The sequence below is a fragment of the Ostrea edulis genome, chromosome 2, assembly GCF_947568905.1.
Source record: "Ostrea edulis chromosome 2, xbOstEdul1.1, whole genome shotgun sequence".
NCBI classification, from domain to species: domain Eukaryota; kingdom Metazoa; phylum Mollusca; class Bivalvia; order Ostreida; family Ostreidae; genus Ostrea; species Ostrea edulis.
The window spans coordinates 13,710,260-13,736,522 of record NC_079165.1 but is presented as its reverse complement, the minus strand read 5'-3'; the positions used below and the strand labels follow the sequence as shown (position 1 = coordinate 13,736,522).

The window sequence follows — 26,263 nt, the reverse complement described above, 5'->3', positions numbered from 1 at the left end:
TATAGGTTTCTGATCAAGTTGTCTGACCGTCCTTGAAACTTCCTTTTTTCTTCCTAGTAAGAATTCTATTGGAGATAACGTCTTAAAGGTCATATGAAACGATTTCTAACAGTGGTGTTTTATTTATGTCTTAAAATGCTGAGAAAAGTCACCGAAGCTAGTTTTTGCTGTATCATATTAGATATAAACATAAGGTAAATTGAGTATGAAAAATGTCATTTATTCAAATGACGAACTAGATAACAAACTACTAACAAGGGGATCAGACTCACAAACAATCCACTGAAAATGTCACTGAAATGGAGAAAGAAAATAAACAATGACAAAATAATTCAATATGTCTGATCCCCCAAATTTATCTATAAAAGTCTACATCAACTACAATAAAAAAAACAACCTTACAAAGATGCAGCAAAAAGATGGCACATCAAAAAATTGGCCACCAGTTGAGATCAACATATCACATCCCGTGTCATTCAAGGTGGGAAGCCCAGAAACCACGGTGACACCAAAATACCACTGCCGATAACTTTTTTGTCATCATATCCAGCTGAATGTTGATCCGTATCACCATTTTGTTGTATCCCGGACAGGTGGCGAACGGGGGTCTACGAATTAATTGGCCAATATAAACTAAGCGAACTCCGACACCTAGAACCAAATATTCCGCCCGCTAAGTGTCGGACATGAAGTGCGCGAACCCCCCCCCCCCCCCCCCCCAACCCCCAACCCCCTTTTCCACGGAAGTTTATCGAACAAAACTGTTTTTTGTAACCTTAGATTTAACATGTCCTTCGTCATACAGAATTCCTTCAGCCGGCGGATGTAAGAGTCTCCAATAATACATACGTTAAGTGGTTTGTTGATATCCATTATCCCTTGTAATTACATAGCGTTCCCTGCACTGACCGACTTCCCACAGCACATGCACATAAATTAACAAAGGAAACCAATTTCCTCACTTACTGTTTAAAAAACTGCACCAGATTAAGAAAACGTTGATATGATCATCGAAAATCACATTAATTCCCAAGTATTATAAAATACAGATCATGCTTTATTTGCAGCCAAGTCTGCCTACAAGCTAGTCAAAAATGTAGAGTGACGCTAAGTTGGAGTCACGTGATTAATTATTGAATGCTGATTGGATAATATTATAAAGTATTGAGTTTGGGAGAATAGAAACAAATCTTAAATGTATGATACAAAAATTACCTTGAAAACATAAAAATACACATTTAAACCATAAATACAATTATTTTAATAATTGTTGTTTTATAAACACAAAGATACATGTAAGTATGAATGAACATCAAATTGCCTTTAATAAAACATGTCTTTGGGTTGATAAGAAATAGAGCTGTAAACTTGTAAATAGAATGAATTTGTTACCCGCATATCATTTTTGATTATATGTGTTTGACTGTGACGTCACAACGGACCATCGATGTCAACAATGTGCGAAATACTGTAGGCCTACTGTTTTGTTCAACAAAATCTTTTACTAATTTAACGGATATTGGCGAATTTCTGTTTTCTGACGAATTGTCCGATTTTGTGGTTCACTTCAAACCAGTCAGGAATGATGTACGGCAATCGAATATAACGCACTTTTACATAGTTATGAAGAAGTCTAAGCAGGCACCTGAAAGTATGGACATTGCTACCCCTCCCCCTTTTCTGACTTTTTTGCGGGGATAATTTCTCCTCCAAAATGTGTGATTCGTTGTCTATCCCATGCCAATTTCGATTTATGTAAGTGTTTCACACTTTTGTGAGCTTCTAGACCAACCGGTAATTATAATGCCGATAGAAGGTCAATCTTTAAATCTTACAAAAAGTTGGAAACGCTTGCGTAAATCGAAATTGGGATGAGTTAGACAGGGAATCCACATATTTCGGAAAAATTATCACTGCAAAAAAATAGGGGGGGGGGCAGTGACAATACATCAGATGCCTGTGGATTACAAGACCACGTGTCACCAGATAGGCCTACTTAAATTTGATAATAGATATTATTTTCAAAGGATTCAATGTCGTATGAACTTTTGAACATTTCATTCATGATTTATCATATTTATCGTAATAGAAAAAATATCTAAAAGATAATGGTAATCATATTTCCTTTTTATACGAATAACCACAAATGAAATTGCTATAAAATATTATTTGTAGGTGTAGATTGCCCTAAATGTGGCAAATGTATCATGGAGGTTATTTCATGTACTGGCGCACGGTTCTTCATAATCAGCTAATGTTTCCTCGTGTGTCCCAATTTAAGTATAAAATTCACAAATCGTTGTTTTTTAATCGGTGGGAGGGGGTTTCTATATTCTTAAATTGCAAGTTTTATTTAAAAATTGTTTGCATTTAATTCTATATATCAGGTATTTACTTTTTCACTTTACTAAACATGTTCAGTTACTATTTATGAAATATAACATACCCAATGTTCAACTATTATTTTGATAAAAATGTTTGACCTTGTGACCTTTACCTTGGGGTTTGACCTTCTTTTAAAAATAAATTAAACTTTGTCATAACGTGTGAGGATTTAATGATAGAAAACTTTCATATTTCATGTGCATTCCATTTGACAAGACCTTTTTTTTTCATACCAAAATTATTGGATTTTCGCCTTACTTGTCATCAATATTTCACAAACACATCTTGTTCGTTATTTGTCATTTTTTTATGTTCTAACAGATTGATGTTCTTTTCCGACTATGGTGGTCGTCATCCCCGCATTGAGCGAGCCTCGTTAGATGGGAGCGACAGGGTCGTGATAGTGCACACGGGTTTGATACGAGCGTTGGCTCTCTCTGTCGACACTGTCAATAACATTCTCTATTGGTCAGATTATGGTAGACACACACTAGAAGCCTGTAACTACGATGGATCAAGTAGGCGGGTTGTAAAAAGAATCAACGATACTGATGTGACTGGAATGCATTATTATCAGGTACTGTATATAGGGTTTGTCTTTCTATCATTGCTGTTTTGTAAAGCATTCGATATTTATGAGTTACATATCTTACATCAGCAGAGTTACAGTCCTTAAATTAAAGTGTACAGAAGTTCTCCTTTGGAAACTTTATATTGTGTTTCGTTCCGGTTAATTTGTAAGACAGAGATCATACTAGCTTTCACTCTATTGCTTCCTCTTTCCCAGACATTTCGCAGCCCGGCAATTCGCCTAGAGGTGGCTTTGGCGCGGGGTGGTTTACCAAAAAAGTAAAATCCACGGCAATCAAGAATTTGGAATTAATACTTCATATAGCCTATGTATTCATTGTGATGACCTCTTCGAATATCTGTTACGCTGCTTCTTAATTGGACATAAATTAAGAGTTAGTTGGTTGCGCTATTTTCGAAGTAAGATGAGATTTACGTAGGGTTACTGTTATAGATAACAAAATTGCGTGGTAGAATATGGAAATATACACTAAAGGTACGATTTTAAAGCTCAAGGTCGATATCCAAGGCCGAAACGAAGTAAGATAAGCTGTACGTTAGATTATACTAGTATTTAACATTAAATAAAAAAAACAAACAAGGTGTGCCAGCCAGCCAGCCAATAACTCATCTTACTTCCTTTTGACCTGGCAGTTTCATTGTCAAATTGGGTATACCTGTATAGATGTCCGAATGTGGATCCGGTACATTAGATATATAACTTATACAAACTTAAAATTGAATAATTCCAATGTTATTTATTACAGTTGTTTTGATTGGACAAAACTAAAGCTGAACAAGAGTTTACACATCAATAAATCCGAAAACGCAATTCATTCATACGCGCCTGAAAACAAACACCTTAGTGCGGGGAAACTATTCAAATTGTGAATACAGTAAATGAATTGTAATTATAAGAATCAAAAATTCTTTTTTAAGAATTCATTGATGTGTAAATTCCGGACGTTTTACTCACAAGCATAATATTAAAGTGCTTCGCGATCTCGAAAGTGTGAGAAAATGTCCGGAGTTTACACATTCATGAATTCTTTAAAACGAATGTTTAATTCTATAGTAAAACTAATAATTTTGTTTCTAGGTACTACTAACATGTGAATTACTGCATGGAATTGTACATTTGTAGGGTTCTTCCCAAAACAAATTTCTGAATCCAGGGCCAAGTTTCACAAAACTATCTTACGACTAAGATCTGTCTTAAGACAAAATGTCATAAGATCCATCATACCTGTTTCACAAAACTGTCATAAGTTTAAGATTGTTAGAAATCTTAAGACATCCAGATACTTGTCTTAAGTCTATACTGCACATGGTGATGGACTATGTTTTGGAAAGAGATAGGTAGCTTATCCGGAAGGAACGTGGTTTCAAGGACAGAAACAATCTATTAGACTATAAGGAAGATTGATCAGCTTATACCACGACATGTGATCTTTATGATGAACTCAATATTCGTTTAGAATATCCCACAGCGAACCTTTTCCTACTCTCACTGTTAAGGCATGTCCACTTTTTCTTCGTTTCTTCCCCCGACCGGACCGGACATAATCTGTTGAATTTACAGCATTGATGTTAGAAGTGACATCTCCCCAAGTTCCTTCATAGCATTGGAACTGAAGTTTTGTTTTGAAAACAAACGTCTTTTCTTTTCTCCACCCCATCAAACAATGCTCATATTTCAGCAGCTGTAAAGTTTACATATCGTTTCATAAACACCTTTAATCTTTTGACACCGATTTGTACGTGAGCATGCACACGGACTTTGTAACTGCTATCTGGTCACAAGTAAACGCATTAGAATACCATTCATTTATTGTTTGTAGACAAAAAAGCAGTGTTGGGTAAATCTATTTCTACACGTTCTTATTGTTTGGATAGTTTTCCTACTATTTCATTTAGTTATTGACTTTTTTCACACAAGAAAGCTTCTGTGCCCAGTATACATGTATAGTTCAACACGCGTACGCATTTAGTTCAATTAATGCAAAGTTCGTTATAAATATGCTTAAGTATTACCCGTGTCTTTGGTTTTCGCTACCCACCCACACCCTCGTTTAAGGAATACCTTTTTGTACTTAGTATATATATATATATATATATATATATATATATATATATATATATATATATTTAAAAACAAGTGCGGCCTTGTTAACTTGTAGCAAACGTATCAATCTTATTGTCTTTTTTCTTTATATTTCAAATCAGTTAAGCAAATATGATATATAAAATGAGGGAGGAAATAAAATATATATATATATATATATATATATATATAAGACTTTTGATATAGCGTTTCTATGAAAATATCATTCAATGTTTTCATTTTTGTATCACAATTTCTTAAATGAAATAGTACACAAACCGATTGTAACTTTAAAAAAAAAAAAAGAAGTGTAAGGTCACATAATGTAAAATAGAAGTAGAAAGTATTAAATTTTATAAATAAATCAAATCATTACAAATAACTTAAATTGTAATATTTCAACTTCTTGTTTATATTCAATATACTTTAATCTTACATATACATGTAACATTTAAATTCATCTTTGCAGTTAAAAGTTGATAAAAGAAACACGGTATTTTACAATGTAACGAGTATAACAACATCCTAAGATCTATCTTAAGATTTCTAAAGTTAAGATGGTTTTGTGAAACGGTACTGCCGTATCTTATGATTGTCATAAGTCAGATCTTAAGACACTCTTACGATCTATCTTATGACAATCTTAAGATAGTTTTGTGAAACCCGGCCATGGTCTATATCTATATTTTGTATTCATTCTTATTTCGAATAATTGTTTTCTTGCAGAATGAGAAAGGGTAATGTATTTCTCGTGAACGTTTTGCTGCTTTATCTTCATTTTATTATGTTTTCATTGTTTTCCAGAATGTGTTGCACATTGTAAGCCACATCACTAGAATGATGATGGGAATCGATGCAACATCCAGGACACTGGTTTACTATACTCGGATTAATAAAGGGGAGCCATATGCCGTTCATGTTTACGATGCAGAAACGTCCATATCATACAATGGTAAACATTATTCAAATCATCACATTTATTCAAAATATTCCATGCCTCTTCGATCGAACATCGGGCGTATTATTTTGGGATTGTCATTTCCTTTTCATATATTCTGTTTTCTTCTTTTCTTTTATTATTACAATAGAACTGCGTCCGTCATCCGTTAACAATTGAACATTTTTTTTTACTCTTGATAATCGTCATTCCAATTCTTTTTAAATTTGGAAAGCTTCTTTGGAAGAAGGAGGTCGTAAAGTGAAAATGTCAGGACTCCCGTAACTCTGGTGGCTTAAGGGCGGGGCAAAAACTGTCCAAAAATTGACCAATTTTCCAAAATCTCTTCTCTACAACCACACATGTATAAGAAAAGCTAATCTGATGGTGATATAGAGCAGGAATACCTTTACCAAAATTGTAAACTTCATGATCCCAAGAGTAAAGGTTCGGACTCTAGAACAGGACCAAACTTTGTGTATAGTATTCATGTGCAAAATATTTTTAAAAACATCCTCTAATGCTATTGATATTATACGGATCACGAAAATGCAAAAATATGGTGGGGTCATTTGAAAATCTTCCAAAAAAGAAAATCAACATTACACGAATTATCCTAACGTAGTCTAGATTTACGTTTATTGAAACCGTGGTCTCCAAAGGAGCACAATTGGGGATCAAAGTGGGGAAAATCTTTGATAATCTGAAAATCTTTTCAAGAACAACGGTGCAAGAAATATTCAAATTTGTATGAAAGCTTCCTGACATAGAGTATAGCCCCACGTTTGAGCAATCCATTCTCCACGGGGGTAGAGTGGGGTCAAAATAGTGGTAAAAATAGGGCTCTCATATTTTGTATATACATGTACATTCTTGACAGAAAGACCTTTCATGCGATGAAATGGTGTGTAATATTGTGACTTTAACCTTGTAGTTTGACCTACTTTTGATAAAAAAAATTCTGACAAGTATGTTCTGGACTATTTATGGAAGATATTTTATATATTGTATAGATATTTCTTATGGTAAGATGTTTTTAAGAAGACATAACATATAAAATATCTCCAGAACGATTTCAGGTGGGACTTTAATATTTGTAGACTATATAGATTCTTTGTGCTTGATCTTTTGACCCTGGAGTTTGAAAAACCCCGGATGTATTCAATATCTCCTGAACTATTTAAGGTAGATGTTTTATATTTTGTATATTGATACTGCTTGTTTCATACTATGACCTTTTACCTTGTAACCTTGGTATTGAAACTAGTTTTCAGAAAACGTAACATGTTACATGTAAATGTCTTCAGAACTATTCAAGGTAGGACTTTCAATTCGTAATAGATTCTTTATGATAAGACGTTGTGATAGACTTGTGACCTTGTAATACCTTCCTAAAACATCTGAGCTAATAAATATCCCCTGAATTATTTAAGGTAACGCTTTCATATTTTTTTTTACATGTATATAAATTCTTTATGGAAGTATCTTCATATAATTCGATGTTTGATCTTAAGACATTGCCCTGAAAGTTTGACTTACTCTCAATAAAGATCTGGCCTATTCAGTATACCATGATTTATTTAAGATATAACTTTCATATTTTGTATATATATATATATATCTTATGACAAGTTATTTCATATCATACCAGGACCTATGACCTTGTGACCATAGTCTTATCCAGAACAGCAAGATCATGTTAGTCATATTGGTGTTGATACATCCCTGTGTTATGTGAACTAACTTTCATTTATAATTGATTGATTGATTGTTTTGCTGTTTTCCGCCACACTCAACAATTTTTCAGTGATCTGGTGGCGCCCAGTTTTTTATTGGTGGAAGAGAGAACCCAGATACAATGTACCTGGGAAGAGACCACCGACCTTCAGAAAGTAAACTGAGAAACTTTCTCACTCACAGGTGCGAGCGAGATTCAAACCCGCGCCCATTCAGTTATGATGTTGTCCTTTGGAGCTAGGTTGGGGACATAATATAGGGTTAAAATCCTCATGGGAATAAAGATTGATAAAAAGCTCTTTTAAAAACAACAACAGTTGAAGAATGGCAAGGCTAAGGTGAGAAACGTGAGGAATGTGGCCCATGGGCTTCCCTATAACTTCTTAATAACTGGATTTTCAGATTTGGAATGAAGCATGTTTGTAACAAGGGTGACATAAATTGTAAATTTCAGGACTCTCACACCCCTGGGGCCTTATGGTAGTCTGGCAAAAACTGCCCAAAATTGACAAATGTTCAACAAATCTTCTTCTCTACAACTACACAAGTGCAAGAAAAACTAAATGCATAGTGATGTAGAGGAAGAAGACATCTACCAAATTGTATAGTTCCGATACCCAGGGTAGAGTTTCTTACTCCAGGCGGAACTGAACTTGATATATATATATAGTGTATATGTGTAAAAAAAAAAAAAATTAGATAATATCTTTAATGCTACTGCCCTTAAAACTTGATATATATGTAGACGAAGGAGCTAGTCCTTTACCAAAATTCTAAATTTTATGATCCCATGGGTAATGATTTCGTTCCAGGGGGAAACCAAAATTATCATAACCATTATTATCTTTATTATTTCAAAGACTTCTTTGTGTTTCCTGACATGTAAAGTGAAGATAACAAACAGTGATCAAACTCATAACTATAGTATAAAAAACTAAATGCATATTTTGGAAAAGCTGAAAAGGATGTACACAAATTTCTTAATTTCGTAATCTCAAGGCTTTGACTGTAGGACGAGTGCTAATTAGTCACAGTGTGGTGTTTTTGTTGTTTTTTCTCTCTATTCTATTAAAACATGTTGCATACAGATTTCAAATATACAAAAAATCATCAGTATAAAGAAACACAATCATGCATATATATATATATATATATATATATATATATATATATATAAATCACAGATAATTGCTTGCTTCTAGGTATAAGTTATCATTGATGAAAGGACACCCCAGAATCGTCCACTTCTGCTTCATACTTAGATATTTTACTGAAAGTAGACATTAACGGCAAACTTAAAACTCAACTGTATGACAAACGGGATGAGTTCAGCTTCTCCATCGTCAACTTCCCATATTTATGTAGCAATATTCCATTATCACGTTTATATATCTCAACTGATTCGATATGCAAGAGCTTGTTCTGCGTATAGTCACTTTTTTAATCGAGGTAAGCTACTGCCAAACAAGTTGATGGTACAGGGGTTTCAACAGTCTCGATCGAAGTCAACATTTCGCAAATTCTATGGTCGTTATAACGATCTTCTTCGTCAATACAACCTATCATTGGGTCAAATGCTGTCTGACGTGTTTCATACCGATTGTTAAGCCGTTCTTCGCACACTGATTTTGACTACGGATAAGTCCGTTTACCTGATCAGGATAAAGGGCTCACGGCAGGTCTGACCGGTCAATAGGGGATGCTTACTCCTCCTAGGCAAATTATCCCACTCCTGGTATGTCCAGGGGTCCGTGTTTGCTCAACTAGCTAATTTGTATTGCTTATAGGAGTTATGAAATTGATCACTGTTCGTTATTTTCACCTTGCATATAACAAATAACAATATTTTTCCTTTTTCCCATACATCACCCGACACCAAAAACTAACAATTCTTGATTTTATATTTAATTTTTATATGCAATATCCACCTCTGGTGTGTCCAGGGCTCTGTGTTAGCCCAATTATCTACTTTATATTGCTTATAGAAGTTATGTGATTGATCACTGTTCCTTATTTTCACCTTTCATGTAAATGTAATGGTGGTCGACCTAGCTCATCATAAATCATATAATTTGGTGTGGATGACTTGACATGTAATACTAATTCCTTCAAAATAAAAGTTTTCATTAACAGAGCGACCGCTTAAAAAAATCATGATTTTAGTTTTATCAATGTTTACCTGAAGTTTCCAAGTAATACAATATAGTAAAAAAGTATCAAGATATATTTGTAATTCATTTTTTTGATTCAGCAACAAGTACCATATTGTCTGCATACAATATTACAAGTATTTTGATATATAAGTTCAATTCGTTTTCCATTTCAATTGTAATGTAGGAAGCCCGTTGGCGTCATTTGAAGAAAGGAATTCGTCTAAATCATTTAAAAATAGAGCAAAAAGAAATGGTGAGAGGTTTTCACCTTGTCTCACGCCAACATTACATGCAAACAGGTTTGAAGATGCATTATTGGATTTGATCCGAGATTTACTTTCATTGTACATGTTAAAAACAACTTTGAAACATTTCCCTGAGATTCCATACTTTAATATTTTCTCAATGTTAATTTTAAAGATGTATGTAACAGGGGGTCATCTAGTTATTTGCAGCATATGATCATAATTTTTAATTGGTTTTGATAACCCCTGTACTGTATATACTTTTCGTGATTTACTAAATAAATGGCCTTTTTTATTCTCAAACTTGTTTTGATTTGCCTGCTTTGAGCAAAAAAACGAGTGCAGTCCACTTTGCTAGTGCTGTTGAGCTAAGGATCATAAGTATTTTTCTAATGGTATATTGCAGAAGCAGAGTAATTACACTGATTATTTAGTACCTTTAAAAAACATTGATGTGAGGTCATACTTGTGTGTGTGTGTGTGTGTGTGTGTGTGTGTGTGTGTGTGTGTGTGTGTGTGTGTGTGTGTGTGTGTGTGTGTGTGTGTGTGTGTGTGTGTGTGAAAGTTTACCTGTAGCAGTCCGATAATAATAATTACCACTGCAATGATATATCATCTGACTGCAGTGATATCAAAATCAGACAGTAATCTAAAAACACAAGTCATAGAGTGAAATGATTCCTGTTATTATGTCACTCTTACTGGTAACTTTTGGATATTTATATGGCATTTTTTTTAAACGTATGATAGATGCCTCATACAATATTCTGTAAGCAAAATTGCCAGAATGTTTACCCTAACGGAAAAACAGTCTGTCTTTTTCTGGTAGGATAAAAATAGGAATGGCTTACATTAGGCTACAGTTCCATGCACCTTAAAGAGGATGCTGTGTCATCTGTTTTCCCTTTACTTCTACATCTTCATCTTTGAAGGGGCGACAACCTTGTTCTATGATGACAACTCAACCAAGAATTTTTGATCCTCACAATGTTAAGCATGAAGTCATGGTTAAATTTTCAAATAATGAGATAGGTAGTGCAGAAACTTGAGTTACCCGATGAGAATGCTGTTCATGGAGAAAGCGCTATCAGTAAATGATAGTTTTTTATGGCATGTGTCATTCTGATTTTTAATATTTATTTACAACTGTGCCGAATCAACTTCTACTATCAATATGTCAGTTCAATTTAAAGAATATAGATGGGGGGAATGGAAATCATAAAAACGAAGAAATTGTGTATTACAAAATACTGATTAAAGTTGGATACATCATCAATTCTTTTGGGAAATTCGCATCACCCAGCCGTCAATTTTAATGCATTTTGCAAGTGGTTTGTAGTTTGTGGTTCCTGTTGGCTGACATGTAGTATTTTGCATTTGTTTTACAGAAACGCACCCAGCTGAATGAAATTGATAAATTGCGTGCAGTATGCTGCAAATAGGTCTATTGTAAAATAATATCACCAGATTATGCAATCGCCGATTACTTTATTTTTCCATGATTACATTGTTTTTAAATCTTTCTTGTGGAGTTTTACGGATATACTTACTTTTGCAATCGACGGCTGACTCGTACCATTTAAAGGGGCCAACTCCAAATATGAAAACAATGGGAGTGGTATTTGCAAAATTCACAGACTTTCCCACATTCATTTGTTGTATATATTGTTTAACATCCCACTCGATAATTTTTCACTCATATGGGATCGTGGTAGCTCAATAGTAGAGTATTCGCTGCGTAACCGGGAGATCGTGAATCCAAGCCCTGCTCGTGTCATGGCCGCGTCAAACTAATATTGATTGATTAGATATTGTTTAACGTCCCTCTCGAGAATTTTTCAATCATATAACAAACCAGTTTACAATCCACTCCGCTTCTCTACAAGCCTTGGCTGCGTTAGAACGATTTTTGTAGCTTTGAGTGGCGCCCTCTAGCGGATGGAGAAAACAAACTGTTTGGTTTACATCATGTTCAACCAATGAAAATGCGTTTTTCAGCTACACTTTGTGTGTTATTAAAATAAATATAGCTGCAACCAGTGAGTTACACTGTTTTAAATATGTAAATCAATAAACGTTTTTTTCGTAGGCAAAGACTTATTGCACAGTCTACGCACCTCCATGCTGTATGGAGACTACTAAAATCTGATTAAATGGAAGCGTTCTGCAGACAATAACTAATTGTTTACACATCCCTTCTTGCACGTGTTCTAACGTAACACGCTCTCTGCAGTGGATTTGTCCTGCATCAAATCATACGAAGGAAATTGTTGTCACGAAAATCGTGCTAACGTAGCCAAGGGTTTTATAGACGCGGGGGGATCGTAAACCCTTGGCTAGTGAAGATGATGACAAACCTAAGACATCAAAATAGGTAGTGATTGCTACTTCGCCAAACGCTCGGCATTTAGAAGTGTGAATCACGGGTCGTTCAGGTATGACCTTAAAAACAGAGCTCCCGTGTCGCAGCATGCGTTGGCACGATAAAAAACCCTCACTACTAAGGCACTGAGCGCGAAATATAGGCCGGGTCTACATTTGTGGCAGTTCACCTATAGATGTTGACCTCTCAATATGAGTGAAAAATCCAGGAAGGGACGTAAAGGCAACCAATCAATCAAATGGAGACGTCACTATTGCCGGTGAAGAGCTGCAATATGTAGGCCCTTGCTCGACGCTTACGGCCTTTGAGCAGCGATGGATCTTTATCGTGCCACACATTTTGTCACACGGGACCTCGGTTTTTCCAGTCTTATCAGAAGGATCGCCCCATTTAGTCGCCTCTTACCACAAGCAGGGGGTATTGAGGACCTATTCTAATCCGGTTATCCACGGGGTACGGCATTTCTAAAACACAGGCACATGTCAAATGCTTATATCGATAATGTATAGAATATACACGTGTATTAGGGAATAATCGATTTTCATGGGGGCCAATATTCATGAGTCATTGATTTATCACAAACATTGTTGATTCTACTCTGAATAATGATATACATGTATACATATACGTGTACATACAATTACACATCACGTATTTGGTTGTCTTCACATTTAGACCTAGAGATTCGACACGAAAGAAACAAGGACATAGCATTATTTGGAAAATGAGAGGGAGGGGCTATAAAAATGTATATCTCAACAAGCCTACCCCACACCTTTTTAGTCTAGTATAGAACTGCCATTCAAAGGTGTGTGTGTATGTGGATGGGGGTTACTTTGTTCCAGGGGGAGCCAGAATCCGAGGATGTGATATATAGAGAACTTTGAAGCTTTGTGGGTATTTAGAAATGTCAGGATAACTTTAGTTCGCCTGCTTACATTGAGCGCGCTATGGTACACTTATGATGTACAGTAAAACTTAACACCACTCTTTCTTTTTTATGGCAATTTTCTGGGTCCTTTTAGGCATTTCACAGCTCGTCATTCACAGTTAATTGATTACATTTGAATATCGATAAATTTATCTTAATAAAAAATGAAAACTAGTAGCGCATTGCGAAAGTGTTGAACAAATGTAGAAGGGATAAGAGTTGCCAAAAAGTTTACAATACTCTATTAATAAACATAATTATCGGATTGGTGTTTTTACTGAAGCAGTCTGTATATATTTAGGTCCAATTTCTGTAGTTGGAGTTGATCCCTTTATATTGTAAAAGTCAGCCGTCGATTGTAAAAGTAAGCCTCTTCGTAAACTCCAATACGCATAATATATATACCTGTATCATCCATACATTTGCAAACAAAACAGATCCATGTTCCTCGAAAGGCTGTCAACATATGTGTGTTAAGACTCCTGCGGGTCCCAGGTGTCTCTGTGCTGAAGGTTTCCGACTCTCCACAGACAACGTGACATGCGCAGGTACCTGAATGTTTTTCCTCTTAAGTGCTTGTCTCAGAGAAAAACAGGCAAAATCAGAAAAATATTCCAGAAGTGGGGTCAAAACTTTCGAACAATGATAATATTTTTTTGATGCATGGTCTAAAGTGAGTCAATCGTCAGACCAAAATATAGGTCAAGTTCATTATATTTATAGTAACACGAGCAAACTGCATTTCAGTCAATCCCTAGCTTCCCTACATAGAAAATGGTCTAAAATTACTCATTTTTGCGATAAATTGAATTAGTTAATATCAGTTTTATGAATTAAAACTTATTGCTATGGTGAAATATACAGTCTAATGTATCATTTGCGACTGTTGAATGATATATCATATCATATATCATGTTTGACGCATTTAAAGGGGGGGGGGGGGTTGTGACAAACACGGCTTACTATTTGAGATGTTCATTTTTAGTAAACTTTGAGCACCTGTATCGTGTAAGGTAGACAACTATTTTAATTGGTTGTATTTCCATATTTTTAGATACTTAAGATATATTAAGAATTTTATTATGAGCTTGGCAAATAATGAAGAGTAGCTAAAAATTGTCATAAATAGTAGCTATATTCCGACTTATTTGACGAAAATAAATTTGGTTGTAAAATCGGGTTTTTGTATGATTTCTGGACAATTTTTTATAATACTCATGAAAAAACATTTATTATCACTTCTAAGCCCGGAAATAGTAAAAAGGGTGAAAAAAAAAACACAATAAATACACTTCTTCCGTATTGAAATCAAAATGGGGATTCCTCGTGTAACTCTTCAAAAAGGGAGTCTCAAAAAGTATACGATAAATGCTGGCATCGTCTGACTTGTAATTTTTGCAATAGTTTTGGAGATCGTAGCTTTATTTGTGGAAATTTTGGTCATAATTTCGAAGATTCTGACACTTTATCGTTGATTGATTGTAATAAAGATACTTCTGCACACCTATGTTCATCAAACGGTTCGAAATATCCTTATTGATTCTGTACCGGACCAGAGTTTTATGCGTTACCGAACTTACCGGACAGTTAAATATGTCAAAAACACGATACCATTATGGCATATATTGGAAAAGGACACGGACAAATGCAGTGTTTTAGACAATTCCTCTTCCAAAAGGGCGAAGGCAGATTGAGGTGCATCACCTATGTTTTGGTATCGGTCAAGGGAGGCTATTCAGGTTGAAGCTGGTAAGGAAACTTTACCTAGATAAATTTGTGTAATGTCCCACATCCGGCTCCGGCTTCGCCAAAAATATTAGCTGGGTTTTTTAAATGATTTTTATGAAGTGTGATGCCAAATATGTAGGTTTGGTAGCAGTAATTAGGTGGTGGAAAATGGATATTTATGTCTACACCGAGGAAATGTTCATGTAGTGTTATACAGTATTACAGAGACCTTCCATAGGAACTATAAAATCTTCAGAGCCAGGGAGGTTTTTGTCTAACACTCAGACAGTAAGAAAAGGAGATTAAATTAAGATCTGTAATCTATTCCAAATTTTAAAAGCCAGTCACAGTCCATTATTTCAATAGTGATTGGGGGTGGGGTGAGGGTGGTTGAGAAAGAATAGAGGAAAAAATTCCAACTCCCACAGAAGGTGAAAAAAAAATCTGAACAGGAGATATGAGTAATTCGCTTTCGGTCATTGAATAATACATTCATTCAAGGAAAAGTGTAGTGTAAACATTTTTTAACGCTCAGCTTTTGTTTTTGCTTTTGTTTGAACAATTAACCCGCCATGAAACATGATACGCAAAGTAAGTAAATTCCCTACCTGAAAATATGTCAGGAACAAGGAACAGTACCAGTATATCATCTGATCTGAACACCTGATATCAAATTCATATTGCTCCATCACACTACTGTCTGAGGTATGGAATCATTCAAGTGTATGCAGTCTAATTTAAAGGCATAAATTATAATAACATAAACCTAAATACATATGTAGCTAAGTCATATATCAAATTTGCTACAACCTACCATTTATCACAGAACTGTATCCCTTTTTGTAAGAACAATTTTAAGGGAATTTGTTACTTTATTGCAAATTGAGGAATGCTTTGGAATGTTTGAATGTACTTATCAGTATTGAGGATGATATACAAGTAGTTAAAATAAATCTAAATGCATATCCTGTACTAATTCTACATTTATAAAATTTATTTTAAATTTGACGCCCAACTGATCAAATAAACCCGAACTAGCATATACATGTATGGTCTGAAAATGGTCTGAAAATGATAAGTTATTTTGCATTTGTCTGTTGCTTATTAATGAACCTATTTTCAAATACTTCTTGTGTTTGATAATTTAAATATATTTTTACATTCAGAATGTTGTAAAAGTGAATTACATGTTAATTCTAATTATGAATCCTAATTATCCAAGAATTTGTTTTTAGCATGTCCGACTGTCTTATTGTCCTTATTCTGACAATCAAAGTCTTACAAAGTGTTTTGTATATATAATATATATCATAGCCCCCCCCCCCCTCAATTTTATCTTTTCGGAGAAAGTTTTCATTAAATGTATGATTTTTACTTATAGTGTTGCATCTGGTGCTGAAACAGAGAAAAGAGAATGAACCAAACACAACAAAGAAACCGTGAATGAGTGTCCAAGGTGTCATATTGGAAGCAATGGAAAATCTGCACATAAATGAACATTATCTGAAGTACAAATAGTCATGGATCTGATAGCAATGTTCAGTATTAGAAGAGACCTTGTCAACAATGTACATGTATAATGCTGTGTACATCAATATTTCTTAATTCTACAATTGTTATAGATTATGGTATAATACATGATGGGGTTACATTATATTTGTCTATTATATACACATTGCAGATATTTAATTTTATGAATCCGACTAGATATGTAAATTTTGTATTTCTGCTAACATCTAAGTCAAAACTGAGGTAGGGTGGTGGAATATACATTATAATATTTTCTCAAACTTTTATTTTCAAAAGAACACAAAGAGACAATCTAATCACAATGTATATTTTTAAAGTTACAGGTACATTAACATATTTGATTTGAGGGGATCGGTTTTCACTGTTAATGGTACTTTTAAATATGCTTGATATTAATTAGTTTGAAATGAGTACAAGTGCGAACTTCAAAACAATGTTTATTGAAAAATCTCTTTAACATATATATATATATATATATATATATATGTGTGTGTGTGTGTGTGTGTGTGTGTGTGTGTGTGTGTGTGTGTGTGTGTGTGTGTGATGAAAATATATATATATATATATATATATTTTAAATTCTAGGGTATGAGGTATAATTTAAAAACAGTTAGTGGAACACACAGCAATTTTCATTTTAGGCCCCATTGTCATTAAACGTAATGCAAGGATTTTGTAAAGAACTGAATTTTTCTCTCAAAATGCTCCATATAGATAGGTTGAAGGTTATTAATACTTAGTGGATGAAAATTCGTTTTTTTTTATTTGATATCATAGTTTTAGTTTTTACATTCAAAACATAAAACTTGTAGTGAAGGACTGAAACTTAATCAAGATAAATAAAATTTAATGAAAGTAAAGGCCATATTCAAGGTTGCTTCTTTTTTACAAATAGATCGAAAGAAACCCAGTGAATGAAAGTCATGTTTAAGGTCGCATTTACATGTGAGGTCAAATACATTTCATGCAAATGATGTTTTTATTATGTTACACATGTTAAATCTTGCACAAAAGTCAATCTCATGAAATAATCATTCTGTCCATGTTCAGGGATGAAGTTAAATTTATATATTACTATACTGTATCTATTTCAACTTCAGTAATTCTACACGATCCCTCAAACATTTAGACAGCTTTGATTGTTATGGAGTTTTAAATCTTATGTACATTGTTAAAGGAATCTTTGTAGATTGTTTCATCTACAAGATATTTAAGGTAGCTCACTACACCAAGGCTCATGTCACAAGTTAGCAATTTGAATGTTTTGTGAAATTGTTTTCATCGATTGATTTGGTTGTCTATTATCATTGCTCAGTGAATAAAGCATTGGGCCGGTGAACCTTAGATCCTGAGTTCAAATCCGTCATAGGCTGTTTTTCATATTTAATGAAATTAATTTTTAAAATCATGTTATCTTTATCCAAAATTGCATATTGTCTGTCTTTTTGATATATATACTTATGATGTATCATATTCTTCATGATGACATCATTTTTGTGCTGATTTGAAACACTCTTTCAAGTTGTAGTGAACCACCTTAACTCTCCTTGAAAGAAGATTGGTGTATTGCTTTGCACATATTGATCTATCTCTCAGATGGTTTATGGACAGACATGATATTAGAAAAGACTTTTCTGTATAGGTTTCCTAAGGCAGGCTGGTGTATCTTGGTACATAACCCCTATTCAATTTTAGTTCACTTGGTTAAAGGAGTTGGAGTAACATAAATATCTTTTACAAACTTTTTTGTTTTCTTATGAGAGACCTATAGTCAGAAACTTGTGATAATAAGTACTAATTGTTTCTTAGTAAATGCATATATGCAATTGTAACTTCCCAATTGTCAATCCCCCAAATCATTAATTATGGATTGTATAATAATTTGTTAGATATACATTTTTATCTGCTAAATGATTTAAAGTTCAGGGGATCAGATTCATGTGGTCAAATATGTAGATTATTTTGAAATTGTGCATATTAGTACAGTTATGGTGTATAATTACTATGATTTGTATAAGATACTTTGAATTACCAATTTCAAAATTAGTATTTATCAAACTTTTTTTAAAATGAGAATTTTTTCCTTTGGTATTGGTATAATTAGTGGTATGGTACGTGAAATTCATTGTGTGGTGGATTTTATCGATTTTGTCATATTTCCTAAAGGTAGTCTCTTCGCATCCCTTGTCGAAATGGACAATATTATTTGCCGAGCTCAATATTTTTATGAGCTGGCCATATATGACAGAGCTTTTACTAAATGAACACAAAACCCTTAAACTTGGTCTACCTTGCACGACTGATGGCTCTGAACATAGGGGGAAATGCTAAATCAGCTTTTAAGGGGGGGGGGTACTCATAATAAAATATCTTCACCTCATTTTTAGTTTGGTTTAAAGCATAGAAAGGGTACTTTTTAAGTCTGTCCAGAATTGAACTGCCTATCTCAGTTATCTTTATTTCGTGTATCGAAAATAGCTGAAAAAGCTGTATTTTGGCTTGATAATTGAGACCAATATGCCTTGAATAGGTGGTGCTGTATAAAAAGAACATGCATGGGTATTTCATTGTAATATTTTTTAAATATAGAGAGAACCCATAGGTGATTATCCATGTAAAATATCACACGGATTGGTAACATGTGCTTCTGGACTATTTTGCATGGTTTTATCTGATATATACACTTAATTAGATTAAAGCAATTAAAATATCATCAATAATATACTGCATTATGCAGTATCTGTGTCTCTTTAAACACTTTTCCGGTACCTGTTTTCGGTTTATCGTGCAATTCGTAATTGAAATTGAGTTCACTTGCTGCTTATTTGACTGCATACGATTTTAATTGTTATTCATTTATAGACCGATCCTGGTTCCATGGGAAAGGTTTTATCGTGAACAATGAAACATCGTTTTCCATGTTGGAAATGAGTTCTCTTGGTGGGGGAGGAGGAGTGCAACCCTTTCTACCGGTCCCGTCTATTATTGAAACATTTACCGTGGACGCCAACTTAGATCTTATCTACTTTGTGGATGGACGTGATAACACTTTAAAGGAATTAAGCATTATCACTAAACAACATAGAAAGCTAGCAGATATTTCATATGCCAAAGGTAAGAAGCTTTAAAAAAATGTAAGAAGTTATATCAAAATATGAGAAGTATATCAAAGGCAAGATGACAAAAGTAGCAAAAGCTATGATAAAAGAAGAAAGGAAAAAAGGTGAAACGCTATAAAATAGGTACACCAGTTCGGTGTGTATTTTACAGCTCGTTTTAATGATTGTATTTCACTTCATTTGCTATATTCTGTTAGATCTATGGAGAATTGTAGATGATATGATGTTTTAGCTACCATGTGTTGCTGAGAGGCAAAATTGCTTGATCAAGAAATCTCAGTTGAGAACATTAGAACTTTGTATGTTCATTTTGAAGCCCTTGTATTTGACTGGATTGCTAATCTTCTTGGCTTGGTCGAACCTTTGCAGTCCAGTATACGTGCGTTTTCTATTAATTCCGGCACAATGTCAACAATCTATTCCGGCCTTCAAGAACCAACATATGTAACCGTGGACGCCCACAACAGGTTTGTTGTACAGTTTCATTTTAGTATGCGAATGTGTTTATTATAGTTACCATTTTATTTTCAGAATATGTTTATTGTAGAGTTATCATTGAAGAATTGGATACCATGTTCTTATCAAGATGGTTTTATAGTTTGGTTGTATATTGTGTAATGTCACGATAAAGATATTTTTCAATTATATCGAGACGGCGCCGTTGCCGGTGAAAAATTGCAAAAATTAGGCATGCGTTCGGCGCTTACGGCCTTTGCAGTGTGAGGAATTTTGATCGTACCACAATTGCTGTGACCCAGGGCCTCGGATTTTGCGGGTTTATCTTCTTATCAGAATGGGTTTGATGTAGTTACCTTTATATCATCAGAATGAGTTTATGGTAAAATTCCCTCTTGAATTAAACTGAATAAAGGTATTGGGAGTTATTTCTTGATTTTAAACCGTAACGTGAAACAAACATAAGATAAGTTGACCACTAATATAATGAAAATGGAACACAAAAAACAGCTGTCTTTTTATTCAACACTCCATAAGATTTATCTTGAAAATGATTTTCATTCGAGCACAGTGCATATAAAAAAGTATTTGTAGACCTCTAAGCTTACATTTATGTACTATTTAGCTATCTCTTCTGGATTTCTGGATCATCAGAGAAATCAATAATGCGAGGGACATGGAGCAAGGATACTCCCCAAGTTATTTTGTCATCTGCAAATGTGGAAAATCCCAGCTCTCTGTATTATGACATCACAACGAACGGGTACATTTTTGTGGTATATAGTATCGTTGTTTTTCTCTGTATCACAATGCAAGTGTTTCATTTATACATTTAAGAGACAATGCTATAGCTATACACACAAATCATGTCATCTAAGAAGGATGAATACATAGATATGGAAGTGAAGTATCATATCTTATACTTGTCTGATATTGTTTGAAAACTCTACTAACACTACTCCTTAAGACCAATGGCCTATTTTCTTCAGGATATACTGGCTTGAAAACGGATTGATTAAAAGATCAACGACCAATGGATCTTATATTATGAGCTATACCATCACACTTAGCGCAACACAGGCATTGAGATATAAGGTATGAAACCAACTTTATGACAAGCGGAATGATTTCATCTTCCCCTTCGTGAACTTCCCATATTTTTGCAGTAATATTCCATTATCACCTGCATACGATATATATATATATATATATATATATATATATATATATATATATATAATGGTGTTTATATCTCTCTCAACTGATTCGATACGCAAAATCTTGCTTTACTTATTGTCAGTTTTTAAATCGAGACACGCAACTGACAAAGAAACTGATGGTGCAGGGGTTTCAATACCCTAGTTTAAAGTCAGCATTTTGCAAATTCTATCGTCGTTATAACGATCTAGTTTGCCAATACAACCTATCATTGGGTCAAATGCTGTCTGACGTGTTCCATACCGATTGTTAAGCCATTCTTGGCACACTGATTTTGACTACGGGTAACTCCGTTTACCTGATCAAGATATATCGCTCACGGCGTGTGTGACCGGTCGACAGGGGATGCTTACTCCTCCTAGGCACCTGATCCCACTTCTGGTGTTTCCAGGGGTCTGTGTTGACCCAACTCTCTAATTAGTATTGCTTATAAGAGTTATGAGATTGATCATTGTTCGTTATCTTCACCTTTCGTTATCATAAAACATTTTTCTTTCCGAGCTTAATGTTACCACGTGATATTTCTGAATGGATAGCTTAAGATGACCACTTGATATTCCTGAATAATCCCATATCTTTACGTTATTGTACGCAATGTGCAGGTGACTCTCGTAAACTCGAAGTTCAAGGAACTTTGAAAAAAACAGAGATGAGGAGTACTTAATCTCATCAAAATTAGGCTTGTGAATCCGTTCCTCTACGATACGTTTCAATATATGTCCTAACAACTCCCCTCAAGAGGTCATCGCAGCATGAACTTTGTTCGAAATATATTAACCGATGATAATGAACCAATGCCATCACGGATCGACCACTGAGAAACTATATATTATATGATTTTTCGTCGGCCGTGCCCATTGCGAAGGTTAAAGATTCGCTAAACATACAAATGAAGCCTCAACAGCTGGAAATTTTACTACATGATATTAAAAATGGCAGTGTTACCGAATGGATTTGGTAAATCATTATCCTATCAACTGCGAGGAAACCATGACAGCCACCATGATTATTTTTTTACTCGGAGTTATCGGGACGATTCAGAAAAGTTACGTAGTTCCAATAGAACGAGAACGTACCGAAAATTTTTTAGGCAACGCTCTGATTTGTAAACATCCTGGGTTATGCCGAGATGACCTCGTACGAGGAGTTGTTAGATTTTGAATTGAACCGTTTCGTAGAGAAGCGGAGTTACAAGTCTATTTTTGATTAAATTGAAGGAGTACCGTTTCATTATCAAGTTAAAACTAAGTTTTCAAAATTGGACAGCTATCAGCTCGTCGTTAAACACGTAAACAAACACGTGATTATCTACCTACCGATTCAACGATCAGGTATGAGGTCAAAGTTGGTCAACCAAACAATTATCAAACATTTACCCCTATAAGAAGCACACATTGTCACCTACCTTATGATAAGATCACTCTAGCCCCAGATCTTCAGTTGTCCAGGTTTTTATACATGTACGCTTGATTGATGATCTGTATATGCTACCTCCACTTCGAGATATTATGGATGAAAACAATAAAATATGTCTCATCGGACCCCGATGTTGCTTTGAGAGATGGGGAATTCAAAAGTGTGAGAGTACACTGGCTAAATTTTATACAGAAACATATCAGGACCGCAATTTTGGATTCAAAAGGTCAAAGTTCAAGCCATCGAGAGTCACCCACTTTGATATCTATTTCTTTTCATATTAGTTTAAAAACATCTGAACATTAAACTTAAGACATGGTGATGAAAAATATGGATAGTTAGTTATTTCAGTTTTTTTAGGCTTTCTTCGTTTGGATATATGGAAACAAAATGTACGTTGCAAGAACAAGTGATTCGGTTGCAGATGGTGATGTGGATATATTAGAAAACGCAGAAGGAGTCGCTGTTTTTGATCCGTCATTACAACAAGATAGAGGAGGTTAATTGTATCATGTACTTGTGAATATGAATATGAATACATTGTCAGTAAAAACATTAGTATTTGTAATATTTTATATTTGTAATGAAGAGGCGATGTTCGTTTTGTATAAGATTGGATGCTTGTCCTAGGGGGCTAACGTTTCTTCTGTGAATTTTGACAGATATATCAATCAAAGAGAGTATGTGCAGTCTGACATTGCAATCCTTATTCCTGTATATACCATAGGTACCTGTAACATAGTGAACGGTGGCTGTGAAGATATATGTATACCGACACAGAGCGGCCGAAGATGTGAATGCGATTTCGGGCTGGAGATTCAATCAGACAACACAACGTGCGGCAGTAGTAAGTACATGTATAGTGTTCAATACCTTGAAGGAGTCCAACTGTACCTTGAAAAACTTTCAAAAGGAATATCTTATTTTAAGATGTTTCAATTTACAGGTGTTTTTTCCATGAATTTCATTGTTTTTGTGGATTCCACACACAAAAGAATACTCCAGGTTGACATTGAAACAGGAAATATTGTCAAATTGCCAATCAGTACAACAAACCCTGCTGGAATAATTTTCGATCAATCAAAAATGCAACTCCTTTATTCCGAAACTTCTACCAAAGCCATCATGTCTACCACACTCCATGGAAAAAATACAACTTTAGTATACGCAACAGGTTTGCATACAATGGCATTTGCAATTTCGTTTGGAATGCATATCGTGTAATTTTTTTTTATTTACATCGCAAGCTATTTACATTACACAGGTTTTACTTATGCTAGTCGTATGGCGATTGACTATTCGACGGGAAATATTTACTACACGGCAGTGGGTTCAACACTGAGTCAGAGTTATATTGGAGTGGAACATAGAATGCATTCACTCCATAAACTTTTGTTGTCCAATTTGGACAGTCCGGGGGAAATTGCTGTGTATCCGTCAAAAGGGTATGTTCATGAATAGACATAGTAAGGATTGCTCAGTATCGCATAATGAATAGAAAAGCGTCGTTAAATTATGAGTATATGGATTTTATTAACGCTATTTAGTGTCATGTATTGCTTTCTTTTTTTATGTTTAGTTTCCTGTACTGGACAGAGTCTGGAACTACACCTCAAATATGTAGAACATGTATGGACGGAACGTTGAAAACCTACCTTGTAACAACTGATATTGGATGGCCAATTGGCCTCACTATTGATTTTACATGTAATCATAAACATACTGATTCTCGTTTTCCATCACGAATTTTGAGAGCGTAAATGTTTGTTCTAAAAGCATTACGATAATTTGAAGTTTTGTAATTCTTTTAATTATTTCCTTCTAGCTAATATACTTTACTGGACTGATAAGCTAACACATCGCATCGAGTTCTCTGATCTGGACGACTGATAATGGCGCAGATTTAATGAACATAGTGATTAATGGACAATACATGTATTACACCTCATGGAATCGACAGTCAGTTCAGTTTTCTCAATGTGTTTACCACTAAGAGGAAATATAATTGTATCTAGTTTTAGAATTATTAATTCATTAATATTTGTTCAATTTTGTTTTTATTGATGCTCAGACGCATTAACAAGATGGACAAATCAACAGGTTCAAAAGTTGCCTTTATGTTGGACCATCCAGAATTAGGCAAACTAGACAGTCTAACGATATATGCAGATGATGAAGTTGACGGTGAGTTAGTATATTTCAATGTGTGACTTTCATTTACCGCAGTATATCGTAATATTAAATGAAGTTCCAGACTGTTAACTTATGTCCTGTTTAGTGAGCACGTATTGTTCCACGTTGAACGGCAACTGCAGCACGTTCTGCTTTCCTACGCCATCAGGAAGAACGTGTGGATGTCAGGACAACGTATATCTCAAGTCCGACAAAACCACTTGTGAACGAGGTTTATATCATTATTCGCTTTGCCAATTTCTATTAGAAATGATCATGAAAATCAAATATCTGCTAATATTGGGTTACATTCTTTTCCATTTTAAAACAATTTTGTTTGTTTTCGGTCAGTAACCACCTGCAGTACGTCCCTGCAGAATCTGAATGTACTCGATTGCCTCGCGTATTCTGGACAGACGTGTGAAATTGAGTGTAAGGCTGGATACAAACTTGCTGTCAATACGTCCATTACCTGTGGAACGTCTGGTCAGTGGTCACCTCCTACCGCTGCTTTGTGCACAGGTAAAGTACTCATGTTTGGGCTTTTTAACACCAAAAAGGTTGAAAGGGAGTGAAGATGTGATTGGGTGATAAAAAATGGACTCTCGTAGAAGCAGTGGTTCAGAAATGGTAATATTTACGTAGTGTTAGTGTATATGCAACTTGGTATAAATCAACACTCACGTCTATAAACAAGAGTACCACAAACGGTACAATATACGCCCGTCGGACAGTGAGCTTTTGACTAAATATCAGGGCAATATCTGTATCCGTAATGAAAAAAGCCTGAACAACTGTGTCTGACCTAAGTTCAAAAGTAGGTCAAGGATGGACCAATCCAGCTGAAATGCAAACTGAACTTGTATTCCTCCAAGAGGAAGCCTATGACTAAATATCAGTGCAATATCTGTATCCGTAATGCAAAAAAGCCCAGAAACTGTTTGACCTATTTATAGTTTAAAAGTAGGTTATGGATAGACCAATCCAGCTGAAATGCAAACTGAACTTGTATTCCTCCAAGAGAAAACCTCTGACTAAATTTCAGGCAATAAATGTATCCATGATGAAAAAAAGTGCGGAAAACTGTCTGACCTATTTTTTTCCAAAAAGAAGGTCAAGGATGGACCAATCAAGCTGAAATGCAAACCCACTCTTACAATTCTTGAGGTAGATATTATG

The 26,263-nt window shown here is 34.7% G+C and overlaps 1 protein-coding gene, 1 long non-coding RNA gene and 1 pseudogene across 2 annotated transcripts in view; all 3 read left to right on the top strand.

Moving 5' to 3' along the window:
* The window catches only part of LOC130052392 (low-density lipoprotein receptor-related protein 6-like), a 28,629-nt gene extending 25,391 nt beyond the window's left edge, over nucleotides 1–3,238 (top strand). The window contains exons 2-3 of the mRNA XM_056157236.1: nucleotides 2,707–2,962; nucleotides 3,173–3,238. Of these exons, the coding sequence (XP_056013211.1) occupies nucleotides 2,707–2,962; nucleotides 3,173–3,238 (322 nt within the window). The remainder of the gene's footprint in view (nucleotides 1–2,706; nucleotides 2,963–3,172) is intronic.
* A 2,706-nt stretch (nucleotides 3,239–5,944) lies between these two features.
* Nucleotides 5,945–19,883, top strand: LOC130052106 (uncharacterized). Its single transcript, XR_008800468.1, has 3 exons — nucleotides 5,945–6,011; nucleotides 13,883–13,993; nucleotides 19,566–19,883. It is a non-coding gene; the product is annotated as an uncharacterized LOC130052106 (long non-coding RNA).
* A 344-nt stretch (nucleotides 19,884–20,227) lies between these two features.
* LOC125678821 (low-density lipoprotein receptor-related protein 4-like) lies at nucleotides 20,228–25,659 on the top strand (annotated as a pseudogene).
* The last annotated feature ends 604 nt before the right edge of the window (nucleotides 25,660–26,263 follow it).